The 26518-nt window shown below is 40.4% G+C and overlaps 1 protein-coding gene across 2 annotated transcripts in view; it reads left to right on the top strand.

The window, feature by feature from the left end:
- The window catches only part of arhgap36 (Rho GTPase activating protein 36), a 135385-nt gene that overhangs the window by 34490 nt on the left and 74377 nt on the right, over nt 1-26518 (top strand). For both annotated transcript variants that reach the window (XM_048605259.1, XM_048605260.1), the window contains one exon: nt 5609-5765. In XM_048605259.1, the coding sequence (XP_048461216.1) occupies nt 5630-5765 (136 nt within the window). In that variant the 5' untranslated portion in view covers nt 5609-5629. The remainder of the gene's footprint in view (nt 1-5608; nt 5766-26518) is intronic.

A 26518-nucleotide genomic window follows, 5' to 3' on the forward strand; every position in this document is an offset into this window, starting at 1 on the left:
TGCATATCAGGCAGCTTTAGCACTTGAGATCAGCCCTCAGCACTACTTTGTAATCTCACCAGATCTGGTAAAGAATGATTAATTGTCTGGAAAAGATGTGCATGCCAGCAACCCTCTGTAACTGCCTTGCTTATTTTTTTTCCGCTTATAAATTTGTGAGGAAAGTCGGTGAGGTACAAGAGTTATACGGCAGTCATAATGGGCAACTGTAATAGCCTCAGTATAGGCTGGCAGAATGCTAAAAGACAGAGAGGGGTGAGAGATTGTGTGCCACACAATTTTCTGTAGCAGTATGTTTCCAAGTCAACAAGAGAGGACACATGGGAAGATCTGCTTCTTGGGAATTACCTGGGCCAAATAAATCATCAGTAGGAGAATATATTGTGGACAGTAATGGTTATATTCTAAGGATTAATTTGCCTGTGGAAAAAGAAAAAGAATCATCTGGAGTAAGAATAATTAACTGGAGGAAAGCCAACTTTAAAGGAGTAGGGAGGAAAAGACTGATATCGTGGTAATGTTGCTGATAATCCAGAGGATGACAAACTTTATCCAGGACCATGGGTTCCTACCAGGACAACTGATGGAATTAAATTTCAATTAAAAAATATCTGGAATTGAAAGCTAGTATTGGTGATAAAAAACCATCACTGATTAATTTAAAAACCCATTTGGTTTATTAATATTCTTTAGAGAAAGAAAATGTCACCATTATCCAGCCTGGCCAACATGTGAAACCAGACACGCAGTTGTCGCTGAAATATCTCTAAAATGTCAGTTCATGAGAAGTTAGAGATGGACAACAAATGCCACACTCCCATCCTATGGAAGAAAATTTAAAAAATAAACTGGACCTGGGCCAAATAAATTAGATTCAAAGTAATTGGCTGCAGAAGCAAAAATGACAAGAGGTAAAAGCTCTTATTGCATAATGAGCGGTTAAGGCCTGGACTACACTGCAGGAAAGTATGGTGGAGGTATGCTTATTTGAAGCTGTTAAAAGGGAATTAGATTATTTTCTTGAGAGAATGTGCACAGCTAAGTGGTAAAAGTGGGGGAAATGGTGTTAGGTGAATTGCTGATTTGAAGAGTTGGTGCAGACATGACAGCTCCAATGACTCTATTCTGTGCTATAACTACTCCGTGATTGTGTGAAAATCGGAGGGGTGTATCAGGAGATGCATCTACGGTGAAAGTGTTTCATGGTTTTAATTGGCATTAAAAATATTGGATAGTATCTGATTTAGCAAATCAGTATCAACATAAATGTCATGATAAGTCATAGGCCAAAGGCTAGATAGTTAGGAATTTGGAAGTGCTGTGGCAAGAGACTGGAGGAAGACATTATTTTTTCCATGAATGGAGTGAATAGGTGGAAGAAATATGGGTAGAGTGTGATTTCTAGAAATGAGTAGAGATTGTGTTATCAGTGATTCTATCACAGGAAATAACAAGGTCAATAAGACAATACGGAAGATAACTTGATTGCAGCACAGCTATACACCATTTAGTCCTTTTGTTCATGTTGATGCTCCATTGCTTTTACCTTCCTTCATCTCACTGTATCAGATGGATGTAAGTTTGTTTTTAATATAGGAAAATAAGACTTTCAAGGAGGAGTAGGCCATTTGGCTCTCTGACCCTGCTCTGTTATTCAGTACAATCACAGTTTACCAGCTTGCGGTCTTGATCTCAGCTTCCTGTCTGCTCCCCATAACACATGATTCCCCTGTTCATCTGAAATCCATCGATCCCATCATTGAATGTATTTAATAACCAAACATTCACTGATTTCTATGAATAGAAGTCCACAGACTAATCACCCTTTGAGAACAAATAAAATCTCTTCCTTTTTTAAAAGGAGGACCCCTATTCTCAGATTGCGTCCCCTAATTCTAGTCTTTCCACAAGAGGATACATCGTCCTGCTACTCACCCTGTCAAGTCTACTCAGGGTCTTGCATGTTTCAATTGGATCACCTTTCATTCTTCTAAACTCTAGTTGGTATAATTTCAACCTGTTCAATGTTTTTTCGTTAGACAGGCCCTTCATCCAGAAATGAGTTGATTGAATCTTCTCTGAACTGATTTTAACCCAATTATACTCTTTTTCAAATCAAGAGACTAAAACTCTATACAGTACTCTAGATGTTGTGTCTATAAGTCCTTTACAGGTGCAATAAGACTTGGCTAACCTTTATGTTCCATTCCCTTTGCAATCAAGCCAACCATCCATTTGTCTTCCTTATCATCGGTACTGTATATTAACTTTTTGTGATTCACGTACCAGGATACCCAAATCCTTCTGTACCACTGAGTGATTATTGTTATTTCCTTGTTTCTCTTCATAACAATCTACTTTCTTATCTAATACAAGGCTACTTCTACCAGATACCTACTCTGCACCTGGTTTGAAGGTTTACTTTGGGTATCCATGACTGAAAACTTGGGTGTCATGTATCCAAATCATTATTCCTTTATGAACAATTGTAACATGTACACAGTCCAATCATCTTCCAAAATGTAGTTCAACACTCACCCTATGCCTTAGTTGTTTGATTTCCCCAAGTTACAAATATTCATGTGGTCAATCTGCCTTGTGATATTCTCCCCTTTGATAGATGACCAATCCCATCTCCTTCCTTCACCTTTGACTGCAACCAAGTCGCAACAGTTCCGAGTTTCATGAGCTCTGTGTTGAAATAGGTTTCTGCTTCTTATTGGTGCAATCTCTGATAGTAACAGTCAGTGTTATGTCCATTTTCACCACTGCCAACCACTCCTGAAACAGCGGGTCTGAGAAGAAGTCTGGCCAATCTGCTCTTAAACCTGTAGATTTTAATAATTTTAGCTCATTCCATCAAATGTGCAGTTTTGTTATTTTTTTCTCTTCATCCTGTTTGTTGTGATAGGCAAGATTTGCTGCCCAGTTTAGTGTCAGTTTCAGCAAACTACCATTACACAGGATTACTTATAAGCTGCAAAATTTCTATGAATGTCATCATATAATAATCATGGAAAATCTGAGTGAGATTACAGATATGGAATAGTTGCAAGAAGAGGTTCCAGGTGTTTTTCAATTGTGTGGAGTGACTAGAACAATGGCTAAACAAAGTCCATCATGGGAGGTCAAAGTAATACCACAAGCAGTTGTTAGGTAACTGAAACTCTATTTAAGAATGAGGAATGTTCAAAAGAAATGTTTGGCATGCCTTCATGGATTGAGGCTCATAAAGTTGATCTGGAGTAAAATTAGACAACGCAGATAGTTCATCCTGAAGGTGAGGCTGAAGGATTTCAGGAGTGTTATTGTATCAAAAAATGAGAAAGTGGAGACACCTTCAGAGACCTGCAGAGGAAGAATGGATAGTTGTTCTTCAGATGTGTTACCAAATGAAAGATTGGTTGGCAATTGAAATTTCTGTGGCAGGAAACATAGGGATATGGAAAACACAAGTATTGGCAAACAAGTATTTTATGTGGCCAGGAATTCATGAGTAAAATTCTATAAAATGTGCCTTACATGTCAGGTAATAGGAAAGTCTCAACATGTAATTAAATCACAACCTTTGATACATTACTTTTTGAAGAACCAGTCAAGTGTTAGTAGATTGTATATGACCATTGCACAAATAAAAGCAGGCCAACCAGTATATCCTTACAATTATAGATTTGACAACCCAATTTGCAGAAGCTATTCCTTTCATGATCATTACAGCTAAGATAGTATGGAATAGGTAAGTCTTTTACTTGTTATGGCCTAAAAATTGAAATGCAATCTGATCAAGGTTCTAACTTAGTCTAAAGTTTTTCAATGCATCACTAGTTTGGGTGTAAAATAAGTGAAGTCAAATGCACATTATCCACGAACACAAGGAGTATTAGAGAGATACCAACAGACATTCAAAACCATGATTAAATATCACAAATGCTCTTAGGTTTGGGACAAAGGATTAAATTTCTTATTAGGGGCTACCAGAGATTCTCCAAATTAATCTACAGGGTTTATTTTATTTAAATTGATTCTGTTCTCATATTTGGAGGAAGCACAGCAAGAGGATTAATAACGCAAGTATAGGGATATCTGTAGAGAATCGCCAGGAAGTACTACATTAACTACACAGGAAATGGATGTAGGTGATTCATGCTGATAAAACAATATTGCTTTTCTGGGCTCAACAAATCACAATGTCAGGTGGAAACAAAAATTAAGTGCATGCTATTAAGTCACTTGACTGAACCTAGTCAAAGCAGCTGAAGTTCAACCGGAAAGGTTGATTTTTGAACCAAATGGATCAACTGGAATCTGTTATAGATTACAGAAAATTCAATGCAGATTTATACCCAATTTCTTGATTAGAGGACTTTGTTATTAGGATTGGCAGTGCTTCATTTATTGCCAAGGCTAACTGTTGAAAGGATACTGGCAAGTGTCATGAACGCCAATGATTAAAGAGTTATCTACTTTTGTCACAACAAATGGATTATAACAGACGTTAGGTCATGCCATTTGGATTAAAAGAATGATCCAGCTACATTCCAAAGACGACTTAACCAATTGGTAGCTGAAGTACTGAACTCTGTAGTTTACTCAGATGAAGTAGGAGGAACATGAAAGACATTTCGAGCACATGTTTAAGAAATGTCAGTTAAAAAGCGTAGTAATAAATTTAGGCAAAAGTGAATATACAAAAGCAAGGGTGACATACCTAGGACATATTGAGGTACAAGGGCAAGTGTTGCCAAGAACAGGAAATATGAATGCTCTAATAGAATTTTCCGTTCCGAAAATCAAACAGGAAATTATAAGATTGTCAGCAATGTATAAGTTTTATCGCAGGTTTGTGTGTAACTTCATTATAATAGTTGTACTTTTAACAAATTTGTGGTAAAAACAAACAATAGTGGTGTATGGGTGGAAGAATTCCAAGCAGCCCTTGAGAAGCTGAACCCAATCTTAATAAATGAAGCAGTGTTGTCAAGCCCTGATTTTACGAAAACTCTTAAAATTGCAATCGATGCTGGTGACTTGAGAGTAGGTGCAGTCTTATTGCATGACAATGAGTCAGGAATAGAGAAACCAGTGAGGTATTATACTAAGAAACTAAACCGATATCCAAGGAAGTACTCTACAATAGAAAAGAATACTGTTGTTTCAACCGTTTAATATAAAGGTTGTTCACAAAGCCAGAAGAAAAAAAAATGTGATCACAGATGCATTCTCTCAAGTGTAAATTATGGAATAAGTTAAAGGTTTAAAGACATGCTAAATGGTTGTACAGGATAGTATAAAGGGTGAGGAAGGATGAATGGATTTTTTGTTGTTTGTATCACATAACTTGTGATAAATTTTGAAATGGTATTTTATCTCTTTCATAAGGATGGATGCTTGTATAGAGCACATCTTTTTATTTTACTTTATTTTGCATTGTGGACCTATTTTGCTCTAAGGCAAGGACTGTGGGACCATTTCTACAGGCTTTGGATTACTCACCTTACTTGTTACATCAAAGAACTCTAATGAATTAGTTTCTTTAAAGATGAATTAATTGCTGTAACACAACTGCTACATTGTTTTATGTTAACTTCTACAAATTGTTTCTTTGTAGGGTGATTTCACTTGGAACACCATGTTTGGACAAAGTGTCATACTGCAGCCTGTTCCTATTCAAAGTCTCTCTGAATTGGAGCGTGCAAGACTTCAGGAAGTGGCCTTCTTCCACCTTCAAAGGAAAAATCTGGGCTGTCAAATTACCATTCCCAAAGGTATAACTTCATATAATGATCAGTTTTCTGCTTAGACCCCTTGAATATGTGTCGGCTGAAATGCAGTTAGCAGTGCTCGTGCCTTTTAGTCAGTAAATTGTGGATTGAAGTCCTACTCTGGACTTCAAAGCAATACTCTAAGCTAATGCTCTAATGTAGTACTGAACAAGTATAGCACTGTACAGGGTGTGGTCCTTTGGATGAAACATTCAAATGAGTCTCGTTCTACTTGCTTGGATAGACAAAGAAGATCTCGTGTTAGCATTTTGAAGAAGTGGAATGGAGTTATCCTTAATGCCCTGGCCAATATTTTATCCCTCAGTTATAGTCTCATTCAGCACGGAAACAGATCTTTCGGTCCAACCAAGCGGAACATAATCCCAAATGAAACTAGTCCCTCCTGCCTGCTCATGGCCTATATCCTTCCAAATCATTCATATTCATGTACCAATCTAAATGTCTTGTAAACGTTGTAATTGTACACGCATCCACAACTTCCTCAGGAAGTTCATTCCACATGCAAACCATCCTCTGTGTAAAAAATTTCCCTCTCATGTCTTTTTTAAATCTCTCTTCTCCCACTTAAAAATGTGCCCCCAAGTCTTGAAGGGAAAAGACAACTACCATTAACTCTATCTATATCGCTCATTATTTTATAAACATCTATCATGCCACCTCATAACCTCCTCTGCTCCAGTGAAAAAGGTGCCAGCCCATCCAGCCTTTCTTTATAACTCTAACCTTCCATAACCAGCAACATCCTGGTAAATCTCTTCTGAACCCTCTCCAGCTCGGTAATATCCTTCCTATAACAGGGTGACCAGAGCTGGACACAGCATTCCAGAAGGAGGCTCACCAAAAGAAAGGACAAAGAACAATACAGCACATGATCAGGCCCTTCGGCCCTCCAAGCCAGCGCCGACACATTTTGCCCTTCCGTACTAAAACCGTCATCACTTACAGGATCTGTATCCCTCTATTCCCTTCCTAATCATGTATTTGTCCAGGTGCTTCTTGAATGCTGCTATTATGTCTGCTTCCACGACCACCTCCGGCAGTGTGTTCCGGTCACTTAGCACCCTTTGTGTGAAAAACTTGCCTCTCACATCTCTTTTAAACTTCTCCCACTGCCCCTTGAACCTGTGTCCCCCAGTAACTGACCGTCCACCCTGGGAAAAAGCCTCATACTTTCCGCTCTATCCATGCCATTCATAATCTTATAAACTTCTATTAGGTCAGCCCTCAACCTCCTGTGTTCCAGTGAAAGCAAACGCAGTCTATGCAAAATAACAAGGTGTAGAGCTGGATGAACACAGAAGGCCAAGCAGCATCAGAGGAACCTTTCTTTGTAGCTAAAATCCCCCATAGTAGACAACATCCTGGTAAACCTTTTCTGTACTGTCTCCAAAGCATCCACATCCTTCTGGTAGTGTGGTGACCAGAACTGTAAGCAATATTCCAAGAGTGGTCTGACTAAAGTTCTATAAAGCTGCAACATGACTTGTCTATCCTTATATTTAGTGCCTCTTCCAATGAAACCAAGCATGCCATAGGTCTTTTTTTACTACCTTAGCTACATGCACTGCCACCTTCAGTGATCTGTGGACCAACACACCCGGATCCCTCTGCAAAGCAATACTCCTAAGGGTTCTGTCGTTCACTGTATAATTCCCGCCTGTACTTAACCTTCCAAAATGGATCACCTCACATTTGTCTGGATTAAACTACATCTGCCATTTTTCTGACCATGTTCCAGCTGATCTATATCCTGCTGTATCCTGTGACAATCGTCGTCACTGTCCGCCACTCTACCGATCTTTGTATCGTCAGCAAACCTGCTAATTAGACCAGCTACATTTTCCTCCAAATCATTTACGTAGATCACAAACAGTTGAGGTCCCACAACTAATCCTTGTGGAACACCACTAGTCACAACCCTCCATTCCAAAAACCATCCTTCCACAGCCACCCTCTGTTTCCTATGACTAAGCCAGTTCTGTATCCATCTTGCCAACTCACCCCAATACTGCGTTACTTCACCTTTTGTAATTGTCTGCCATGAGGGATCTTGTCAAAGGCTTTACTGAAGTCCATGTAGACAACATCAACCACTTTTGCCTCATTATTCATTTTTGTCACCTCGAAAAACTCAATCAAGTTAGTGAGGCACGACCTCCCCCACACAAAACCATGCTCTTGCTATTAGGTCCATTTGCTTCTAAATGCACATAGATCTTGTCCCTGAGAATCATTTCCAATAATTTTCCTACCACAAACATGAGGCTCACAGGCCTGTAATTTCCAGGATTATCCCTGCTACCCTTCTTAAACAATGGGACAACATTAGCTATTCTTCAGGCCTCCGGGATGTTACCTGTGGCCGAAGAGGATACAAAAATGTCTTTCAATGCGCCAGCAATTTGTTCCCTTGCCTCCCTCAATATTCTGGGATAGATCTCATCAGGACTGGGGGACTTATCTACCTTAGTACATTTCAAAACGCACAACACCTCTTCCTTTTAAATAGCAACTTGGCTTAGAGATTTGAAACTTCCTTCTCTGAGATCGTCCTCACAAATTCCTTCTCTTTGGTGGATACCAACGCAAAGTATTCATTTAGGACCTCACCTACCTCGTCTGGCTCCACACATTCATTCCCTCCTTAGTCATTGAGTGGGCCAACGCCTTCCCTGGCTACCCTCTTGGTTTTTACATACGTATAAAAAAAATTGGGATTCTCCTTAATCCTGTTTGCTCATGACTTTTCATGACCCCTTTTAGCCCTTGTAATTCCTTGTTTAAGTCCTTTCCTACTTTCCCAATATATTTCAAGGACTTCTTCATTTCCCATCCTCCTAGATCTTACGTATGCTTCCCTTTTATTTTTGACCAAGGTCATAACATCCCTGGTCATCCAAGGTTCATGAACTTCCATTACCTATCCTTCATTCTCGCAAGAACATGCCACTCCTGAACTCTTAATAACTGTGGTTTGAAATACTCCCACATGTCTGATGTGGATTTACCCTCAACAGCCACTTCCAATCAACATTTTCCAGTTCCTGCCTAATATTGTTGTTTTCGCCTTCCCCCACTTTAACATCTTCATCTGAGGACTGGTGTTATCCCTATCCATGAGTATCTTAAAACTCACAAGGTTATGGTCACTGCTCCTGAAATACTGCCCCACTGAAATTTTACTCACCTGGCTGGGCTCATTTCCCAAAACCAGGTCCAGTAGAACCCCTTCCCTCGTTGGACTGTTTACATACTATGTCAAGAAACCCTCCTTAATGGTCCTTACAAATTCTGCCCCATCCAAGCCCCTAGCACAAAGTGAGTCCCAGTCAATATATGGGAAGTTAAAATTACCCTCAATATGACTTCCCAACTCTTACACTCAAAGGACTGAGCAATGATGGCAAGGATGATAAATGCCCTTTTAACCACCCTAGCTTAATGTGATAAAAACTTCAAAGAATTATGTACTTGCACCCCTATGTCCCTCTTTCTACAACACCATCCAAGGCCCTACCATTTATTGTATAAGCCCTACCTTTCATCACCAAAAACAAATACCCAGCCTGCTCTGTGCATTTGTTGTTCAATTGGTTGTTATGTTTTGTGTATTTCAACAGTAGTGACTATGCTGCAGAGAGAGGGAGTAAAGTATATCATTGGCTGTAAAGTAATGGGACATCTGGTGACCATGAAACACATCACATAAATTATAAGCCAAAGCACTAAATGTGCAGGTTGCTTATGACAAAATGAATCATTTGATAAAAGGACAATTCTTAGAAGGAGTTAACTTGGCATGCTAGACATATTTGGAGAGATTATGTCTATGAAATAGTAGAATCAAAGGGATCACTGACAGTAAAATGATCAGTAACAAGCCATGAACAGTGGGGCCACTTCTAGGTGAGAGGATGGGAGTCAAGTAAAAGGTGAAAGACAACACTAAACCTTTGTAGAAATAACTCCTGAGAAACTTTGAGTGATGTCTAATTTAAAGCAGAGGACATCCAGAAAATTCATTTTGTTGAGGGTGAACTCTCAACTTCCAGTGGAACTCGGGTGTTTATTCAGGTCAAACTAATTCATTAAAATTTGCTGTTTGTAATGAATACAATATATATTAGTGGGTAAAGTATATATTAGATCTCAATGCAGTTTTTTCTTTAAATAAGAATGCACTTTTAATCCAGAAGCTTGATCTCTTCTGTGGTTAATACATAGTCTTGCAGTCATAGTATCATACAACATGAAAACAGACTCTTCAGTCCAACTTATCCATGCTGACCCAGTTTCCCGAATCAAACTAGTCCCATTTGTCTGTAACAACAAGGTGTAGAGCTGGATGAACACAGCAGGCCAAACAGCATCAGAGGAGCAGGAAAGCTGACATTTTGGGTCTAGACGCTTCTTCCATTTGTCTGTATTTGGCCCATATCTGTCTCAGCCTTTCCTATTCAAGTACCTGTTCAAATGGCTTTTAAATGTTGTAACTATACCTGCATTTTCCATTTCCTCTGGAATTTCATTCTATATATGCGTCTGCATTTAAAAAGTTGCCCCTCAGGTCCGTTTTAAATCTTTCCCCTCTCGCCTTAACACCATGGCCTCTAGTTTTAAACTCCCCTATCCCTAGGGAAAAGGCCTTTGCAATTCACCCTATCCATGCCCCTCATGATTTTATAAACCTTTATAAAGTTACTACACAACCTCCTCTGCTCCAGGGGAAAAAAGTTCCCAGCCTGTCCAGCCTCTCATTATAACTTCAACCCTTCAGTTTTGGTTACATCCTTGTAAGTCTTTTCTGTACCCTTCCTAAATTAATAAAATCCTCCCTATGGAAGGGTGACAAGAGCCGTACACAGTATTCCAAAAATGGCCTCACCAATGTCCTGTACAGCTGCAACATGACGTCCCAGCTCCTATACTCAATGCTCTGACCAATGAAGGTAAGCGTGCCAAATGCCTTTATTATCACTCTATCCACCTGTGACGCCACTTTCAAGGAAGTATTTGCTTGAACTCAGAGATTTCTCTGTTCAACAACATTCCCCAGGATCCAACATTAACCGGGAAAGTCCTGTCCCAGTTTGTCTCACCAAAATGCAACACCTTGCATTTATCTAAATTAAACTCTATCAGCCACTCTTCAGCCCAGTGGCCCAGCTGATCAAGGTCCCATTGTACTCTTAGATAATCTTCTTCACTATCCACTATACCAACAATTTTTGTGTCATCCGCAAACTTACTAACCATGTTTCCTATACTCTCATCCAAATTGTTTATATAAATAACAAGCAACAGTGGACTCAGCACCGATCCCTGTGGAACACTGTTGGTCACTGGCTATCAATCCGACAAACAAACCTCCACCACCACCCTCTGCCTTCTACCAGCAAGCCACTTTTATATCCATTTGGCTAGGTGTCCCTGGATCCCATGTGATTTAACCTTACTAAGCAGTCTACCATTTAGAACCTTGTTTAAGGCTTACTAAAGATTACGTAGACAATATCTACTGCTCTACCCTCATCTATCTTCTTGGTCACATCCTCAAAAATCTCAACCAAGTTTGTAAGATACGATTTCCCATGTAGAAAGCCATGCTGACTATCCCTAATCAGTCCTTGCCTCTCCAAATGCTTGTAAATCTTGTTTCTCAGAATCCCCTCCATCAACGGACCCACCACTGACATCAGACTCGCTGGTCTCTAGTTACCTCGCTTTTCTTTGTGGCCTTTCTTAAATAAAGGCACAACATTAGCTGCTCTCCAGCCTTCCAACACCTTACCCCTGGCTGTAGATGACAAAAAAAAACTTTGCTAGTGTCGCTGAAATGTATTTCTTAGTTCCCACAATATCCTAGGATACACTTAATCAGGTCCCGGTGATGTATCTATCTTTATGTGCTATAAGAATTCCAGCACCTCCTCTTCTGTAAAGTGGACTGTTTTCAAGCTATCACTATTTATTTCCTCAAGTTTCCTATCTTCCATATCTCTCTCCTCTGTAAATACTGACACGAAATATTCATTTAGTATCTCACCCGTCTCCTGCGATTCCTCACAAGGATGGCCCCGTTGATCTTTAAGGGGCCCTTTTCTCTTTTGCTCAAAAGTTGCTATTCTGCCCTTAATATTCTTGAATCTCTTTGGATTCTCTTTATCCTTATCTACCAAAGCTATCACATATCCCTTTTTTGCCGTCCTGATTTCCTTCTTGTGTATGCCTGTACTCCCTCTATACTCCTCAAGCAGTGGATGATAACTAAAGTGTTTCACTTTGCACTGAGTAATGGTATGCATTAGTGGGCAGACAGTTGTGCCTCTCAGCATAAATTGGTCAATTTTCAGAACAGTCTGGAAAAAATTTCATCCAAGCACACTATTTTTGGCAGATTAAGTGAGTGTCATGGTCTAATGATATTCCCAGGAACCAAGCCAAAGTTTCCTGGCTACACTTTTTTTATCTTTGGTAAATGATAACATGTGTTAGTGCAGACCTCAAATAAATATTTTCTGTTTAATACTGTATATAATTCCATTACTTTTAAAGAAGCTTTGTCTCAATTTCCTTGATAATGTATATTATGATGTGGGTAAGAAAAAGTGGACAATTGACTTTATTGAAATGTACTATGCTACAGCAAAAGCTTTTTCAGGACAACAGTGTCCTAACGATATCAGAAGTGGGAACCCTGGATGATTAGGAGTTACACTCAGTCAATGAAGGCCATCAGTTTAACTAGGACAAGTTAACCATAGTAGCCCAAGCCAAACATAGACACGCACGGGAATTCCTAGAAGCATGGTTCTCCACTCGCCATGCAATCAACAAACACACAGAATTTGACCCCATATACAAACCCATTTAGATCAAAACTGGAAATGACACTACTCACCATAATGGACCAGGCAATATAAATTCCAAGTGGAGCAGAATAACATCACTTCATTGGAGCCCTCACTGATGATGTTAACTAGCATGGTGATGAAACGTCTGAACAAGAACAAGCTTGCTCGGCGAGCAAGTCAACAAACTCACCCACAACCCGAGCTACAAATCTTTGCCAAAAAATTAAATATTAATTACATAGTAGAACTTACCTGTACATGAAGATATGAAAACAAAGTCTGCTTGTTCTATCACAGCTCCTTTCTTTCATATTCGTAATTTCATAGCCCAGCATCCAGTACAAAAACTGGCAGTGGACACCAAACAGAAAAGGCTGAGAATCTGAGGCGTGATCTAATAGCCATCTTTAAAATTGTGAAGGAATTTAGCATGGCAGACATACAGGCATGTTTTCCCACTTTAGGTTAGACGACATACGAGTCACAAATATAAATAGATCATCAATAATTCAGAAAGAGAATTTAAGGACAAATTGTTGCCTCAAAATTGGTAAGAATGTTGAATTCATTGTCACAGGGAACAGTTGAGGTGAATAATCTTGATTATTCAGAATAACAGTGAATAATCAAGGAGATAGTTAAGCACAAGCAGAAAGAGCAAGGGCTCACAATGAGGGGTGACAGCAGATTTATAAATGTTTTAGAGATGAATCATAAATGTTGAATGGGCTAATTAATTTATTTCTGTGCTATGGACTTAAAAGTAATTCTGTGTGATTCTCCTAAATGATTTTCCTTCATGATATTGTCTGTACTAGAATGCATGGTAGATTTTTCTAAATTTCTCTCGTTCTTGTTTAAATTTGCTATTTGTAAATTTAAATCAAAATGTTCTATCCAGAAGTATTGTGTGCAGTTTAGGTTTCCCTATCTGAAGGAGGGTGTTCTGGCTATGGAAGGAGTGGAAGGAAGGTTTACCAGCTCTGGATGACAGGACTGACATCCAAATTCAGGCTGGATCGGTTAGGACTTTATTCACTGGAGTTTAGAAGAATAAGGTGGGAAGGGGCAGGAATCTCGTAGAAAAAAATTCTAAGAAACAATTCTAAGAAGATTAGAAAGGGTAAATGCAGGAAGAATATTGCAAATTAACAGGGATTCCAGAACTGGGGGTCACTGTCTAACGATACAGAGTAGGCCATTTAGGACTGATATGAGAAATTTCTTTCACCCAGACAGTGGTCAGCTTGTGAAATTCTCTGCCACAGAAAATGGTTAAGAACAAAACATTGAATGTTTTCAAGAAATAGATAGATATAGTTCTTTGGGATAAAGGGATCAAAGGGTATGGAGAGAAAGTGGGAACAGGATACTGAGTTGGATGATCAACTATGAACATATTGAACAACTGAGTAGGATTGAAAGACTGAATGGCCTACTCCTGTTCCCATTTTCTATGTTTCTGTGTTTTGAAAATGATAAGGAATTTAGGTGTCAATCGTTTATGAAATTGCACAGGTTAAGTTAACAGTTCAAGTTTTTGCTACAATGTATTTGCATGATCGTAAACATAAATCTTCCACAAATCGCAATAATCACCCAGCAAAATAAATGATAATTATTTACTAGGCATTATGACTATTTCTTCATTTAAGGGAGATGATCTGATGCATTTGTATGAATGCACCATTTTCAGAAAATGGATTTATCCTACAAAGTAAACATTTTTAACAAAAGTGACAAGTATCATACAACAATACAGCACAGAAGGAGGCTATTCACCCCATCCTGCCCATACTGGCTTGTTGACAGCACTATCTGATTATTTCCATTCCCCTGTTCTATTCCTATAACATTTTGCAGAATTTTTTTTTCCTTTCAAATATTTGTTCAATTCATTTTAGAAAGCAATCATTGAATCTGCTTCTACTATGCTCTCTGGCAGGCATTCCAGGTCAGACAATTTGCTGTGTAACTATTTCTTTTGTGTCTCTTCCTCCTCAAGAAATTTTCTTATGTGATTCTCTGGCATGTGAGATTTTCAAATGTAGGCTGAGGACTAAATCGCCAACAGGTTGTGAGTCTTGGCCCATTCATGTACTGTCCTGGATGGTTTCCTTTCCATTCAAATGTTTAAAGGAGGTAGGCATCTGGGTCATCAAGACCACATTGCTGTGGAGCAAAAACAGCAAACTGGATATCCAGTTTTGGCCCTATTAAAAGGAACCAGATAAAGAGACAGCAGTTATCTATCTGGGAGTTCTGAGATAGAAAGATAATCAGGAATGTAGAAGAAGAGTGTGGTGACACAGGGACCACTGGGAAGCGGACACTAGCAGAGATGCTGAGGAACAGGTCCAAGCCACACAGCGACGCTGTGTGCTGACTCATTAGTAATTGGGCTGGGAAAGGCCTGGGGAGTTCAGAAGGATTGGACATTGTCAGTGAGCCGCTGTTGAAATAAGATCTCAGAATTCTAGACTAAACAATTGGGAGGTGAGCAGGTACTTCGGCAAATCAAGGAAGCATTGGAGGGAGTTTAGAAGTGGAATCATTGAGAGAGAAATCCTTCTGGAGGAAGACAGAGTGTGAACAAAATTGGTTTGGGTTGCATCTACCACCCTTTACAGTGCAGGAGATGTGACCTGGCTTCATCCCCTTTCCAGGGCCTACTTCAACCATCACAAGGTTTTACAATTGTTCTGGAGCCAAATGTGATTGAATAGCTTAAGTAGTGAGTCCAAAGACTTGGGCTTTATTTTGTGTTTAGAGGATCCTGGGATTCTTGGGTCATCTGAATGTGGTGTGATGATACTGTGCCTGTGAGAGATATGTTCTGTCCTGTTTCCCTTGCAGAAGGGTGTTCTCACAGTACTGTCAAAATGTCTCCTGCTGAAAGGCAGCTGGTAACCAGCTTTGAGTTCTCTGTGAACTTTTTTTAAGTAAGACAAAAGAATCATGAGTGGGTGGAGTCAGGCTCAAATGGATACAAAAAAAGGACTGTAGTTTTGCTTTCAGTTAGTTAGGAGAATTTTGCTGTCTGCTAGAACTTGAGTTCTCTGCTGCCAAAGTGAAGTTTTAGACAGAGAGAGAGTTAGCACCTGAGAATAATAATAGTGTTGTTGAATTGCTTTTGCTAAGGGTGTGTTTATGGGACATTACCTATATTGGAACAGTTGATGATTAGTGGTTAAATAATACATTATCTTGTTAAGCATTTCAATAGAATTGATGCCTATTCTTCTTTTTGTTGTGTTTTAACTGTGTTGTAAGAATGAAGTGTTTTGATTGAAGCTTAATGGTGGACCAATAGAATCATATCCGGAATACAATGCCTTACACTTGCCTTTTCAAAATATAAAAGTTAGGGTCGAGGTTATCTCCATAGTGAGCCTCACGACTCATTAAGGCATATAAGATGATGCCAGAAGTTTAAAACGGGCTTTGCTGTACTAATCTGATTCTGCCATGAATGTCGCCATAGCCCACGTCACTCTGAATCCTATAGGTTTCTACCCTTCAACTTGATGCAGAAACTCCTTTGTATGTGAAGCAATGCTGAAATTAGATGGCCTTCATATTACCAATGTAGCTCATGTAGAGAAAATGCCTGTCAAATCTCCTGAATCTTCGAACAAGACTGCAAATCTGAGTACAACAGACCTACAACGGTGGTGTCGTCAGCAAACATATAAATGAAGTGGGGGAGGAATTTAGCCACACATTTGCGAGAGTATAAGGAGTATAGTAGAGGGCAGGGTACACAGCCTTGCGGGGTACCACTGTTGAGGAATATGGTGGAGGATGTGTTGTCATCTGTTCTTATTAATTGCAAACTATGGGTCAGGAAGCCAAGGATCCAGTTACAAGTGGGAAGCCGAGACTGAGGCCTCAGAGTTAAGAGATGGGTTTGTTTGAAATTATGGTGTTGAAGGCAGAACTGTAGGCAATAAGCCGGAGCCTGACGAAGGTTGATATCTCGATGTTCCAAGGATGAGTGTAGGGCTAGGGGGTGGCCTCTGCTGTGGACCTGTTGCACCAGTAGGCAAATTGTAAAGGATCGAGGCATTTTGATAGGCTGAAGTAGATGTGAGCCATGACTAACCTCCCGAAGCGCTTCATAACTATGGAGGTCAGAGCTACCAGACAGTAGTCATTGAAGCACACTGCATGATTTTTCTTTGGCACTGGGATGGCAGTGATCTTCTTGAAGCAGGTGGGGACATTAGATTGTAGTGTAAATAGTTAGATTTAGATGTATTTAATACTGTCACATGTTGAACACTGCCATTTCTGCCGCCACCATCATGGTAAAAGAACAATCAATGCTAACCAATGTTAACCAATGCTCATTAGTTTGCACAAGTACAAATTCTAGTCCTAATCTACTAAAAGAATTGTAAGCACAGTTGTTATAGTTTTACAGCTCATGTCATCTGCAACTTTTAAAATGAAGAGATTGTGGGACGTAGGAAGTGAAATATACAATGGTAGATTAGGTGAGAACATACCACTATTCTCTGTTTACAGCCTGTCTCTGACCACAGCCTCAGTTGTGACTGCACTGAAGACAGCAAGCACTATCTCCTCCATCATGGTGAGAGCATACTGCTGACCTGACACTTGAAGATTAGACACCATTGTATCTGCTTTAGGTCTTCTCCTGCAAGTGAGAGGGAATGAGAAAGAGGAGTGTGTTAAGAGTCAGTGAATGTATGGATGATGCTCTGGCTCCAGACGAACAACTGGCAGTGTAAATAAACCGCGAGATGTCAGTTTGAAGCTTACGCTGTGCTGTGTGTATGGAGGGGGAAGAGCAATGAGTGAAGCAATGACATTTGGTTTGATTTGCACTTGATAGAGACTGCTATAAGTAAATCAAGTTAGAATATGGAATGAAGCAATTGGTGAAGCTGTTTGTTCAATTTTAAGGATAGCAAAGCTATATTCACCAATGGTCATTCATGAGGTCTTTGAACTTGTTGCAATATTCAAGTCCTCCAAGTTAGACTGCTGACAATGACTAGTAGAGCTGTCTGCTTCTACATAATATCTGTCTTTGAATGAAGATGGGCATGCATCGTAACCCCATGCCCGATTATTTCTTATCCAACTTCATCTTCTTCTTCCCAAACGACTCCTACCTGCTACTCACAACCCCCTCCCAAACAAGCTATCGTAATGGTTATGGCAATGACAAAAACAATGAACGGGATTCATTGGGTCAATCTTCTCTGAGCTGTACTACATGACCCTTACATGATTTACCATGTGTAAGCTGCAGCAGCAAACATGAGGAGTCTGTTACAAATGTATCTGGAGAGGCCTATTGTTAATTTTAATAATTCAAAGGGATTTTGTTTTGCTTTCCTTTAAAATTTGTTGGAAACAAAATAAATTTTTCATTTATATATAGAGAATTCAAAATAATAACATTAATGGAATGGTGCTTCTTTCTATTGATTAATTCTACAGTGTGGTGATACTATCCTCTCAGAACCACGCGTGCGCAGTCGATAGGACTGTGCACCTGGAGGAATGCAGCTATGTTCCCGTATACTTCTGCCTGGGCTAAAGCACTGACCTCGTTATAGGGCAATAAAATGAAACATTGTGTCCTTGCTCAGATGTATCAGTCACTATCCTGATCCATTAGCGGATACATGGCTAATAGATTCCACACAGGTCACCCATCACTGCCTAGAGGGAGCCAGTGGCATAGAAGTTCAGAATAGTATTCTTGTGTGCATGCTGGAGGGATAACATCTTGCTGGATAGCGCACCGAGACATCAATCTAATACCTATCGCTTGTGCCAGCTGCCTGCGTGACAATCAAACTGAAAGATCATTCAACCAAATGCTCACATTAGAATTTGATAAGTGCTAGTTCTCAGTACAGTCAAGGGGGTCACCATTAGTCAGGGGATCCCAGTACTGTCAGTCACAGATACTATCCAGCCACAGCCCAGGGGTTTCTCCATTGTCAGTCATTCATTTGGGATGCTAGTGCTCAGTGGATCGGCTCCAAAACAGTGTGGGGGTGTTCGGTGGTGAGTTCAGGGCCAGCTCAACCTTCAAGGTGAATCGCATATTGCAATTGGAAGAGCTGCAAACAGAGCAGTCTTAGGGGGTTTGGCCAGTCACGTCTGTGGTCAGCTTGTTGAATTTGGTCAGAGGTCTCAGTCAAATCCAGGATCTGTCTGTCAGACTTTCAGGAGGGTTCAAGTGGCAGTAGAGGTGACAGGGCGATCATTGCCAGAAGGGGTTGGGGGTCAAAGATTTGAGTCATTTGAGGCAGAAGCATTTTTAAGGGTGACAACAAGGTTGGTGACAAGGGGGTGAGCTGCAACGTGAATGCTGGGGAACATATGAGGATCAGCGTTAGACTGCATGGTAGACTATAGGGAGAAGGGTTATTGGCAGTGGCACCACGGTGACCTTCACAGGGGGCAGTATAGAGGAATAGGGTGGGCATCAGAACGATGCGATGCCAGGGATTGAGGGGCAGGAAGAATAAGTGTAAGAGAAGTTAAATGTGGCTGTGGGTGGAAATGGGCTGTTGGGGTGTTTCAAGCTAAAAACGGCTTCTGGAAGGTCTGGGGGTGTACCTGGTGGCCAGACGGGGCCTGGTGTTCACAGCGTCTACCGTGAGCTGTATTCCCTGCCACCACTTGCCATTCTCTCGATGTGAAATGCTCAGGTTTGATGGAGATGGTGTCAGTTTGATTGGTGAAAACAGAGGATCCACATTTGCTGTAGCAGCAAATAAATGAGGTTGCCATTTTCAATCATTTCATTGCCTCTTTACTGTGTGTGGATCGAAGTCGATGCTGGTCAAAGGTAATTCGTTATGTGCCATTGGTGCTTGCAAATTGAACTTGGGCATCTCAATATTGTGGAAGCAATGTCTTTACTGGAGGCCAGTGCTGGTTCAGGGGATCCATTATCTGTATCGCTTCTTAGGGTCCTGTGAGAGCCGCATAAAATCGCTTCATCATCTGCTGTGTAAGTGTTTTGGTGGTCTGTGCTCAAATCAGTGAAAATTTGACCATTTGATGATCCTTCTTGATTTCATTGAGTCATAATTAACCTGGTGAGACAACCTACCAAGGAGCTACATAGGCTGAGCCTAAATGTGAACAGACAATGGGGCATGTCCTTTTTTATTATGGTGCTGCATGTTTCATTGTGTGGTGTAATATGTTCAGCCCACATCTGCTGGATATGCCACCAATGACTGTTCTGAGATCTGAGAACCTCTTTCACTCTTTCTATTCCCAGTTTAGGTCCTTTTCACCAAGAGTCATGGGCTTTGCTACTGATGGCATCATGACTATTCTGATTAAAGGAGAACCATGGCCAGCAGCAAATCCAGGAACAACATAAGGCCATAAGATATAGAACAAGAATTAGGCCATTTGGCCCTAGAAGTCTGCTCCACCATTCAATGGCTGATATATTTCTCAACCCCATCCTCCAATCTTCTCCCCATAGCTGTTACCAATCAAGAATCTATCTATTTCTGTCTTAAATACACTCAATGACTTGGTCTTCACAGCTTTCTGCAGTAATAAGTTTCAAAAAATCACCAACCTCTGGCTGAAGAAATTCCTCCTCATCTTAGTTTTAAAGAGTCATCCCTTCAGTCTGAAGCTGTGCCTCAGAATCTGGTCTCTCCTACTATTGGAAATAACTTCTCCATGTTCACTCTATCCAGGCCTCTCAGTATTCACTAGTTTCAATCAGATTCCGCCCCCCCCGCCTCATCCGTATAAACTTCATCAAGTACAGACCCAGCCAGATCAGGGAGAGGTCTTGGCCATTGGGCCCCTCGGAATGCTTGGGATCCACAGTAGGCCCCGAGTATTCCAGCCCTGACTCCATTTCCTGGTGATAAGTGAGGCTTGGTGCCAACCATATATCCAGGGCCACTGTTATGGATCTGTGCTGGCTGCAGTAGTGTGAGCCCAAATTCTCCTGGTGGCTATAAAAATGAATACTATTCTGAACTTCTATGCCACTGGCTCCCTCTAGGTAGTGATGGGTGACCTGTGTGGAATCTATTAGCCATGTATCCGCTAATGGATCAGGACAGTGACTGATACATCTGAGCAAGGACACAATGTTTCATTTTATTGCCCTATAACGAGGTCAGTGCTTTAGCCCAGGCAGAAGTATACGGGAACATAGCTGCATTCCTCCAGGTGCACAGTCCTATCGACTGCGCACGCGTGGTTCTGAGAGGACAGTATCACCACACTGTAGAATTAATCAATAGAAAGAAGCACCATTCCATTAATGTTAAAGTGATTGTGATCACCGTTACCATGCCCTGGACATGTGTACCCTCTACGCTGGCAGCTGCAATGATTCCTGCATCCTGGAGCACTCTTGTGTACCTGGTGTGTTTAAGGGTTCGGGTGCCTTACGAGGCTGGTTACTGGGGGACAAGTACCTACTGTGACCAAGACTCAAGGCAATATTGTAAAATATTTGAGAAAGTAGGAACTGCAGATGCTGGAGAATCTGAGATAACAAGGTGTAGAGCTGGATGAACACAGCAGGCCAAGCAGCATCACAAGAGCAGAAAGGCTGACGTTTCGGGCCTAGACCGGTTTTGATACCAAAATCTACTTTGCTGTCTGAGGAGACCTTCAGCCTCTATCAAATTGTTTTATGTTTGCTTCTGCTTTCTGTGAAAAAAAGCACATATTTGGAATTGTCAGATTACTTGTCTGTGTGTGATGTTCCCCTGTTGTATAACGAACAGATGCAGGCTTCCAGTGGGCATTGGGCACAGAGTAGCACTGAGTAAGAGAATGTTCAGATGGGATGTAGCTATGTACAGGTAAAATGTGTGGTATAATAGGTAAATTGCAACTGGAATGAGAGAATGGGTTGGAACGTGTATGGCAATGTCAGCCACGCCACTATGTACTGCGGGCAGAGAGGCTGTATGGCTGTAATGCCATGATGTTGACAGTGAGGGGCAATGATGGAACGCCAATATTTGTCCAGATACGCAGTCACCTTTCAAAGATGGCGCTGGTACAAGGCATGGCAGTCTATTAGCAAATATCTGCTGAGTGGAGAGTTGTTCTGGGAACAGCATATGATAAGATGGGGCAGAATCAAACATGAGGGATGCTATAGGGGTGTGGTTGAACCCACCAAGAACCTCCCCCCCCCCCCCCCCCCCCCCCCCCCCCCCCCCCCCACCCTGTCCTGGTTTCCATGTCAAGTTTTCCCAATAACTAGTTTGCATGGCGAGCCTGGTAAGGCTGCAAGCCATGGCATGTTGCGATATTAACATACTCTTTAACAAGATGAACAGCATCTATTGGGACGTCACCATTCCCTGGCTAGAATCTTGACGGCTGCTTCAGCAAAATAGGAAAGTTGCAGCAAGATGATCTGAACAGTGAGATGACCATCTTGCTCGATTCTACCACCCATTTCATTAGAGCCCTGTCATTCTGAGCCTCGTCAGATTCTGCCCTCATTTCTATGGGAACAGATTTCAAATTGTCACTTTTTAACCCCCATTTGTTTTACTGGTAATGTATCATCTGAAGGATACTTAGATGTCCCTATAACTTCTATTAGTTTACTGTTCCACTTCCAGCAACTAGCTTTTACATCCCTGTCTTCTGACAAATCAAATATACTGGAAATCACATCATTTTTATTGTCTATACTTTCATTTCTACTGAATTCTCTTAACCATATAAGCCAAGTGTTCTTTAGTCAGTCCATGCTCTTTCTCTTTGATGTTCTCTTTTTGTATCTTTATTTGTGCCCTCCACTGCCAACATCTTTCTCTGGAATACAAGTTCAAGCAATTACCTTCCTCTTTCAAGATTAGGCTTCCTCATTTTCCTTTTTTGTTCCTCCATCTATATTTCGCGTTACTTATCTGCAACTGAATTCCAGTCAACCCAAGTTCATTTTAGGTGGACTCGGGTCTTCTTCACATGTCTCCATGACAGCTTCAGCTTGTGATTGTTTGTATTAGTGGATAAGGGTGTTTTCATGTGGAGTCCTCTACATGGTAAATGTAGTGTGTTTGCTTGTGAGAACCCAGGATGGAAGGACATGGACCTTATTCAGAAGCACTCATTGATTGGCCATATCAGTGTGGGGGTGGAGAGGAATCCACTGATAACCACCCAACTTCCCTTGCTACTGATGCCTCCCCAAATCAACCCCTACCCAAGGCCTCCTCCATAACTCACCTGCTCCTGGTCCTTCTTGATACCAAGGCCTCATGTAGGTGGAATATTTGCAGCAACCATTAAAATCCCAGTGATGCTGCAGTTCTTGTTGACATGTGCCCCAAAATGTGACAGACCTTCTGGAAATGAGGAATCATGGAGGTCAAAAAGATTTCATCCAGTATCATTTAGGGGAGAAAAAGCAAAAGAATGAAGGAAGAACTTGCATTCAGATGAACGAACATCTTTATGTAAACTCAGGATGTTCCAAAGAATTTTATATAGACAAAGTTTTGTAGTATTATCACTCTTCCAGTTTCTGTACAGTCAGATCCCACAAACAGAAACATGACAATGAATAGATAATATATTTTAGAGAAATAACTTTTGGCTTGGGCACTAGAATGCTCCCCTGCTCCTCTTCCAAATACTACCGCTTACCTGACAGAGCAGACAGGACCTGCATTTCATATCTCATTCCAAATGTACTACATTCAATGTTCCAATGTCACTGCTAGATGCATTTTGTTCGTCAGAAAGTTTAACAGTTATATTTCCTACCATTCTGCTTTTTTCAGAGTGACATTCTTACATCAAAGTACATTGGAAGTAAATGAGCCTGATCTACAGTCATGAGAAATTGACCCCAAATGCATCGTCTCCCAGGAGGATAGTGTTCTCACTAACCCTGTTGCTTTTGTCTCACATGTTTCCATTTGTAATTAATTGCAGATGCCAGATGATCTGTTTGGAAAGAGCTACACTTTGCTTTCGTAGACTATCTTTATTTCACAATGCTAAATCAAATTCGTCTTTTCATTTAACCAGTTGCTTATTTTATTTCATACAACATTTGAAAAGGCTCAGTCATTTTTACCTTCTCTAAACAACCAGTTCGCAAAGCTTTCAATGTGGCTTGGAAGTATGGTCACTTGCGAAACTTCTGTCTACATTTCACTTGTGTACAGTGAACTGGCAGACAACAAGCTGAATTTAGTCCAGAAGCTTAGCTTGCATGGCTAATCAGAGTTTATCTCAGGACATTGTACAAATTCATTTAGGACAATACTGGCAAACATTAAACTCACTGCTGCTCTAGTATTGAGAGGAGAGATTTACCTCCATTATTTTATGACATCTAGTACCTGAATACTATAAATAAGATTTTTAACATAAAGCCTTAATTTTATTTGTTTTTTTAATAATATTTGGAATTTTTTGGTTTTCATGAGCAATATTATTCCATATCCATTATTGTTACAAATCCACAGTGCTAGTTATCCTTTGTCTCCCTGAATTCTTAGTATACTTAAATTCTCCTACTTCCTAACCATCTCTACATTCTTCTGTTAGCATCACTGCCAATGTCTTGAAGTAACTGTAAGGGGCAAGTGGCCTGCAGTAATCATCAACCAGAAGCTTAAGCAGACCAGCCACATCAACATTGTGGTTACTCAAGCTGGACAGAGGTTTAATACTATAAAATATATGGGTCACTATCAAAACATCTCCATTAACCGGCAAGTTCAAGTTAGAGGTTTAATGGAATTTTCAGCACTCATTTTGGCAAATGCATCCACAATAGCAGATTAACACCTGAAACCATTCAGGAAAGAGTGATTTTCTTGGTTGCACCTCTGCACTAGACTCAATTTGCACTCAGCACCATTGGTGCATTGTGGCTATGGGATAAACCACCTATAGGATGCACTGTGGTAATTCACTAACATTTCCTAGGATCTCTCGACTGAGAAGGATAACAGGAGAATTACCAAAAGGCCAACATCCTCTCAAACTCCCCTTCACGTCACATAACCTCCTGATATGAGAGAGATCACAAATGTAGTAACATTTTAAGTCAGTCTCAGAATTCACTTGTTCACAAAGTCACCACATAGATTGCTGCAGCTCATCTGCAGTTCACCTTCAGTTCATCTTCTTAGATGAAGTAGGGGTGGACATAAATAAAAGCAAAATACTTCAGATGCTGGCGATATGAAATAAAAACAAAGTGCTGAAGAAATGCAAAGCTCTGTTTCTCTCCACAGAGGCACCCACATCTGCTGAGTTTGTGCAAAACTTATTTTTTGGACATAAATACGCCTTCCTTCATCACCTACAAATTTTAGGCACTTTTTTTTTCCCCCAGGACTCAAGGGATGGTTAATGTTTTATTTCCCTCAATCTAACTGTCTTCCTAATTCTAAATTGAAACTTGGAATTTCTAATTGCTGTATCTTGAATCGTTTTACCATCTGCCTTCATTGTACCAACTTAACAACTATATCCCTAGGAACTTCCTTGTGGCTTTATTTTATATTTAAAATGTATGTTACAAATAAAGTCCAAAAGTTTAGATAAATGGAAAAAAAAGTACTGCCTCTGTTTGCAATTAGGAGGAAATAGAGCTTGCCGATTTCTGAAGAAAATTGAACACTGCATTGGCAACTCTGCTTGCCTTAATTCAGCTTCACTGTTATTTATTTGTTCTCTAATCATAGAAGACAGGCAGGCCAAAGTACTGAAATTAATTCAAGATTTTATTAGAGCTTTTGACTTAATCCATGCCTCACATTGTACAATCTGAAATTTGAATGAATTGTAAAAATAGAGTGTGGTGCTCAATAGGCTGTCTTCATAATGCTCTGAATTAACAGGAAAAAATGTGTGCCCTAACTGAATGAACTGGCACTGACAGAAATATATATATCAATAAATATGCACAATATAGTGACACATTGGAAAGCTAGAAGGGCTGTTTCAACAGATGGAAATTGTATAGAACATCAGTAGTATTATGTATGGAAGGAACAAAAATTATGGGAAATTTTTTAATGACAGTTCCCTAGCTATTTTCTAGCCAGTAGGAAAATTACAATCAAGAAATACTGGTTGCAAGATTTGGCTCCATAACGCACAGCTAGTGCCAGCACTATGAAAGCCAGGAACTTCAAAAATATCAGTTCAGTAGTTCTTGGTCCCACATGTTGCACCATAATTGGAAGGGGCTAACGCAGGAAAGTCACAGGAGCCCACTGGAAGTTTACAGTTTGGGAATTTGGTTGAAGTTAGATTAAATTAAAATTAAATCGTCATTTTATTTTAAAGAAAGCAAGAGACTGGTAAAGTATTCACTGTGCTTCAGTACAGATATTTGCAATGTAGGTTGTAGTTATGGATTTCAACTCTGAGCTTGAACAGACTGTTAGGCAAAAGACTTTTCACAACAGCCATGCTGCATCACCTTTTCATCCTTTAGTGTCCACTTCCTGCCACAATCTAGCAGGTGACATTGCCAACATTTCAGAGTGAACCGGTGATTTACTGCATCAGGGTGGTTATCACATTTTCCATACACCAGAAGAACAGGCTTCACAATCCTCTTTACAATCGGGGGAAGTATTGGAACAAATATATAGCTTTGTCAGGCTAGCAGGATTCTCAGTGGTACAGGGTGCCATTGACTGCACTGTGGTCTCCACATTTAACAATTAGTAGAGATATAGACTACAACCACAGAGACTACCATTGCATCAGTATGCTGCTGTTGTGCAACATTTTAGCAAGAGAAATAAGGAGATTGCAGAGAACGTATAAATTATGGGTGGAGTACAAAATTAGGGGAGATTCAGGGCAACGCTCTAAGGAGAACCAATAGGAGGATTT

Source organism: Rhincodon typus, chromosome 14 (assembly GCF_021869965.1).
Source record: "Rhincodon typus isolate 14 chromosome 14, sRhiTyp1.1, whole genome shotgun sequence".
Classification (NCBI taxonomy): Eukaryota; Metazoa; Chordata; class Chondrichthyes; order Orectolobiformes; family Rhincodontidae; genus Rhincodon; species Rhincodon typus.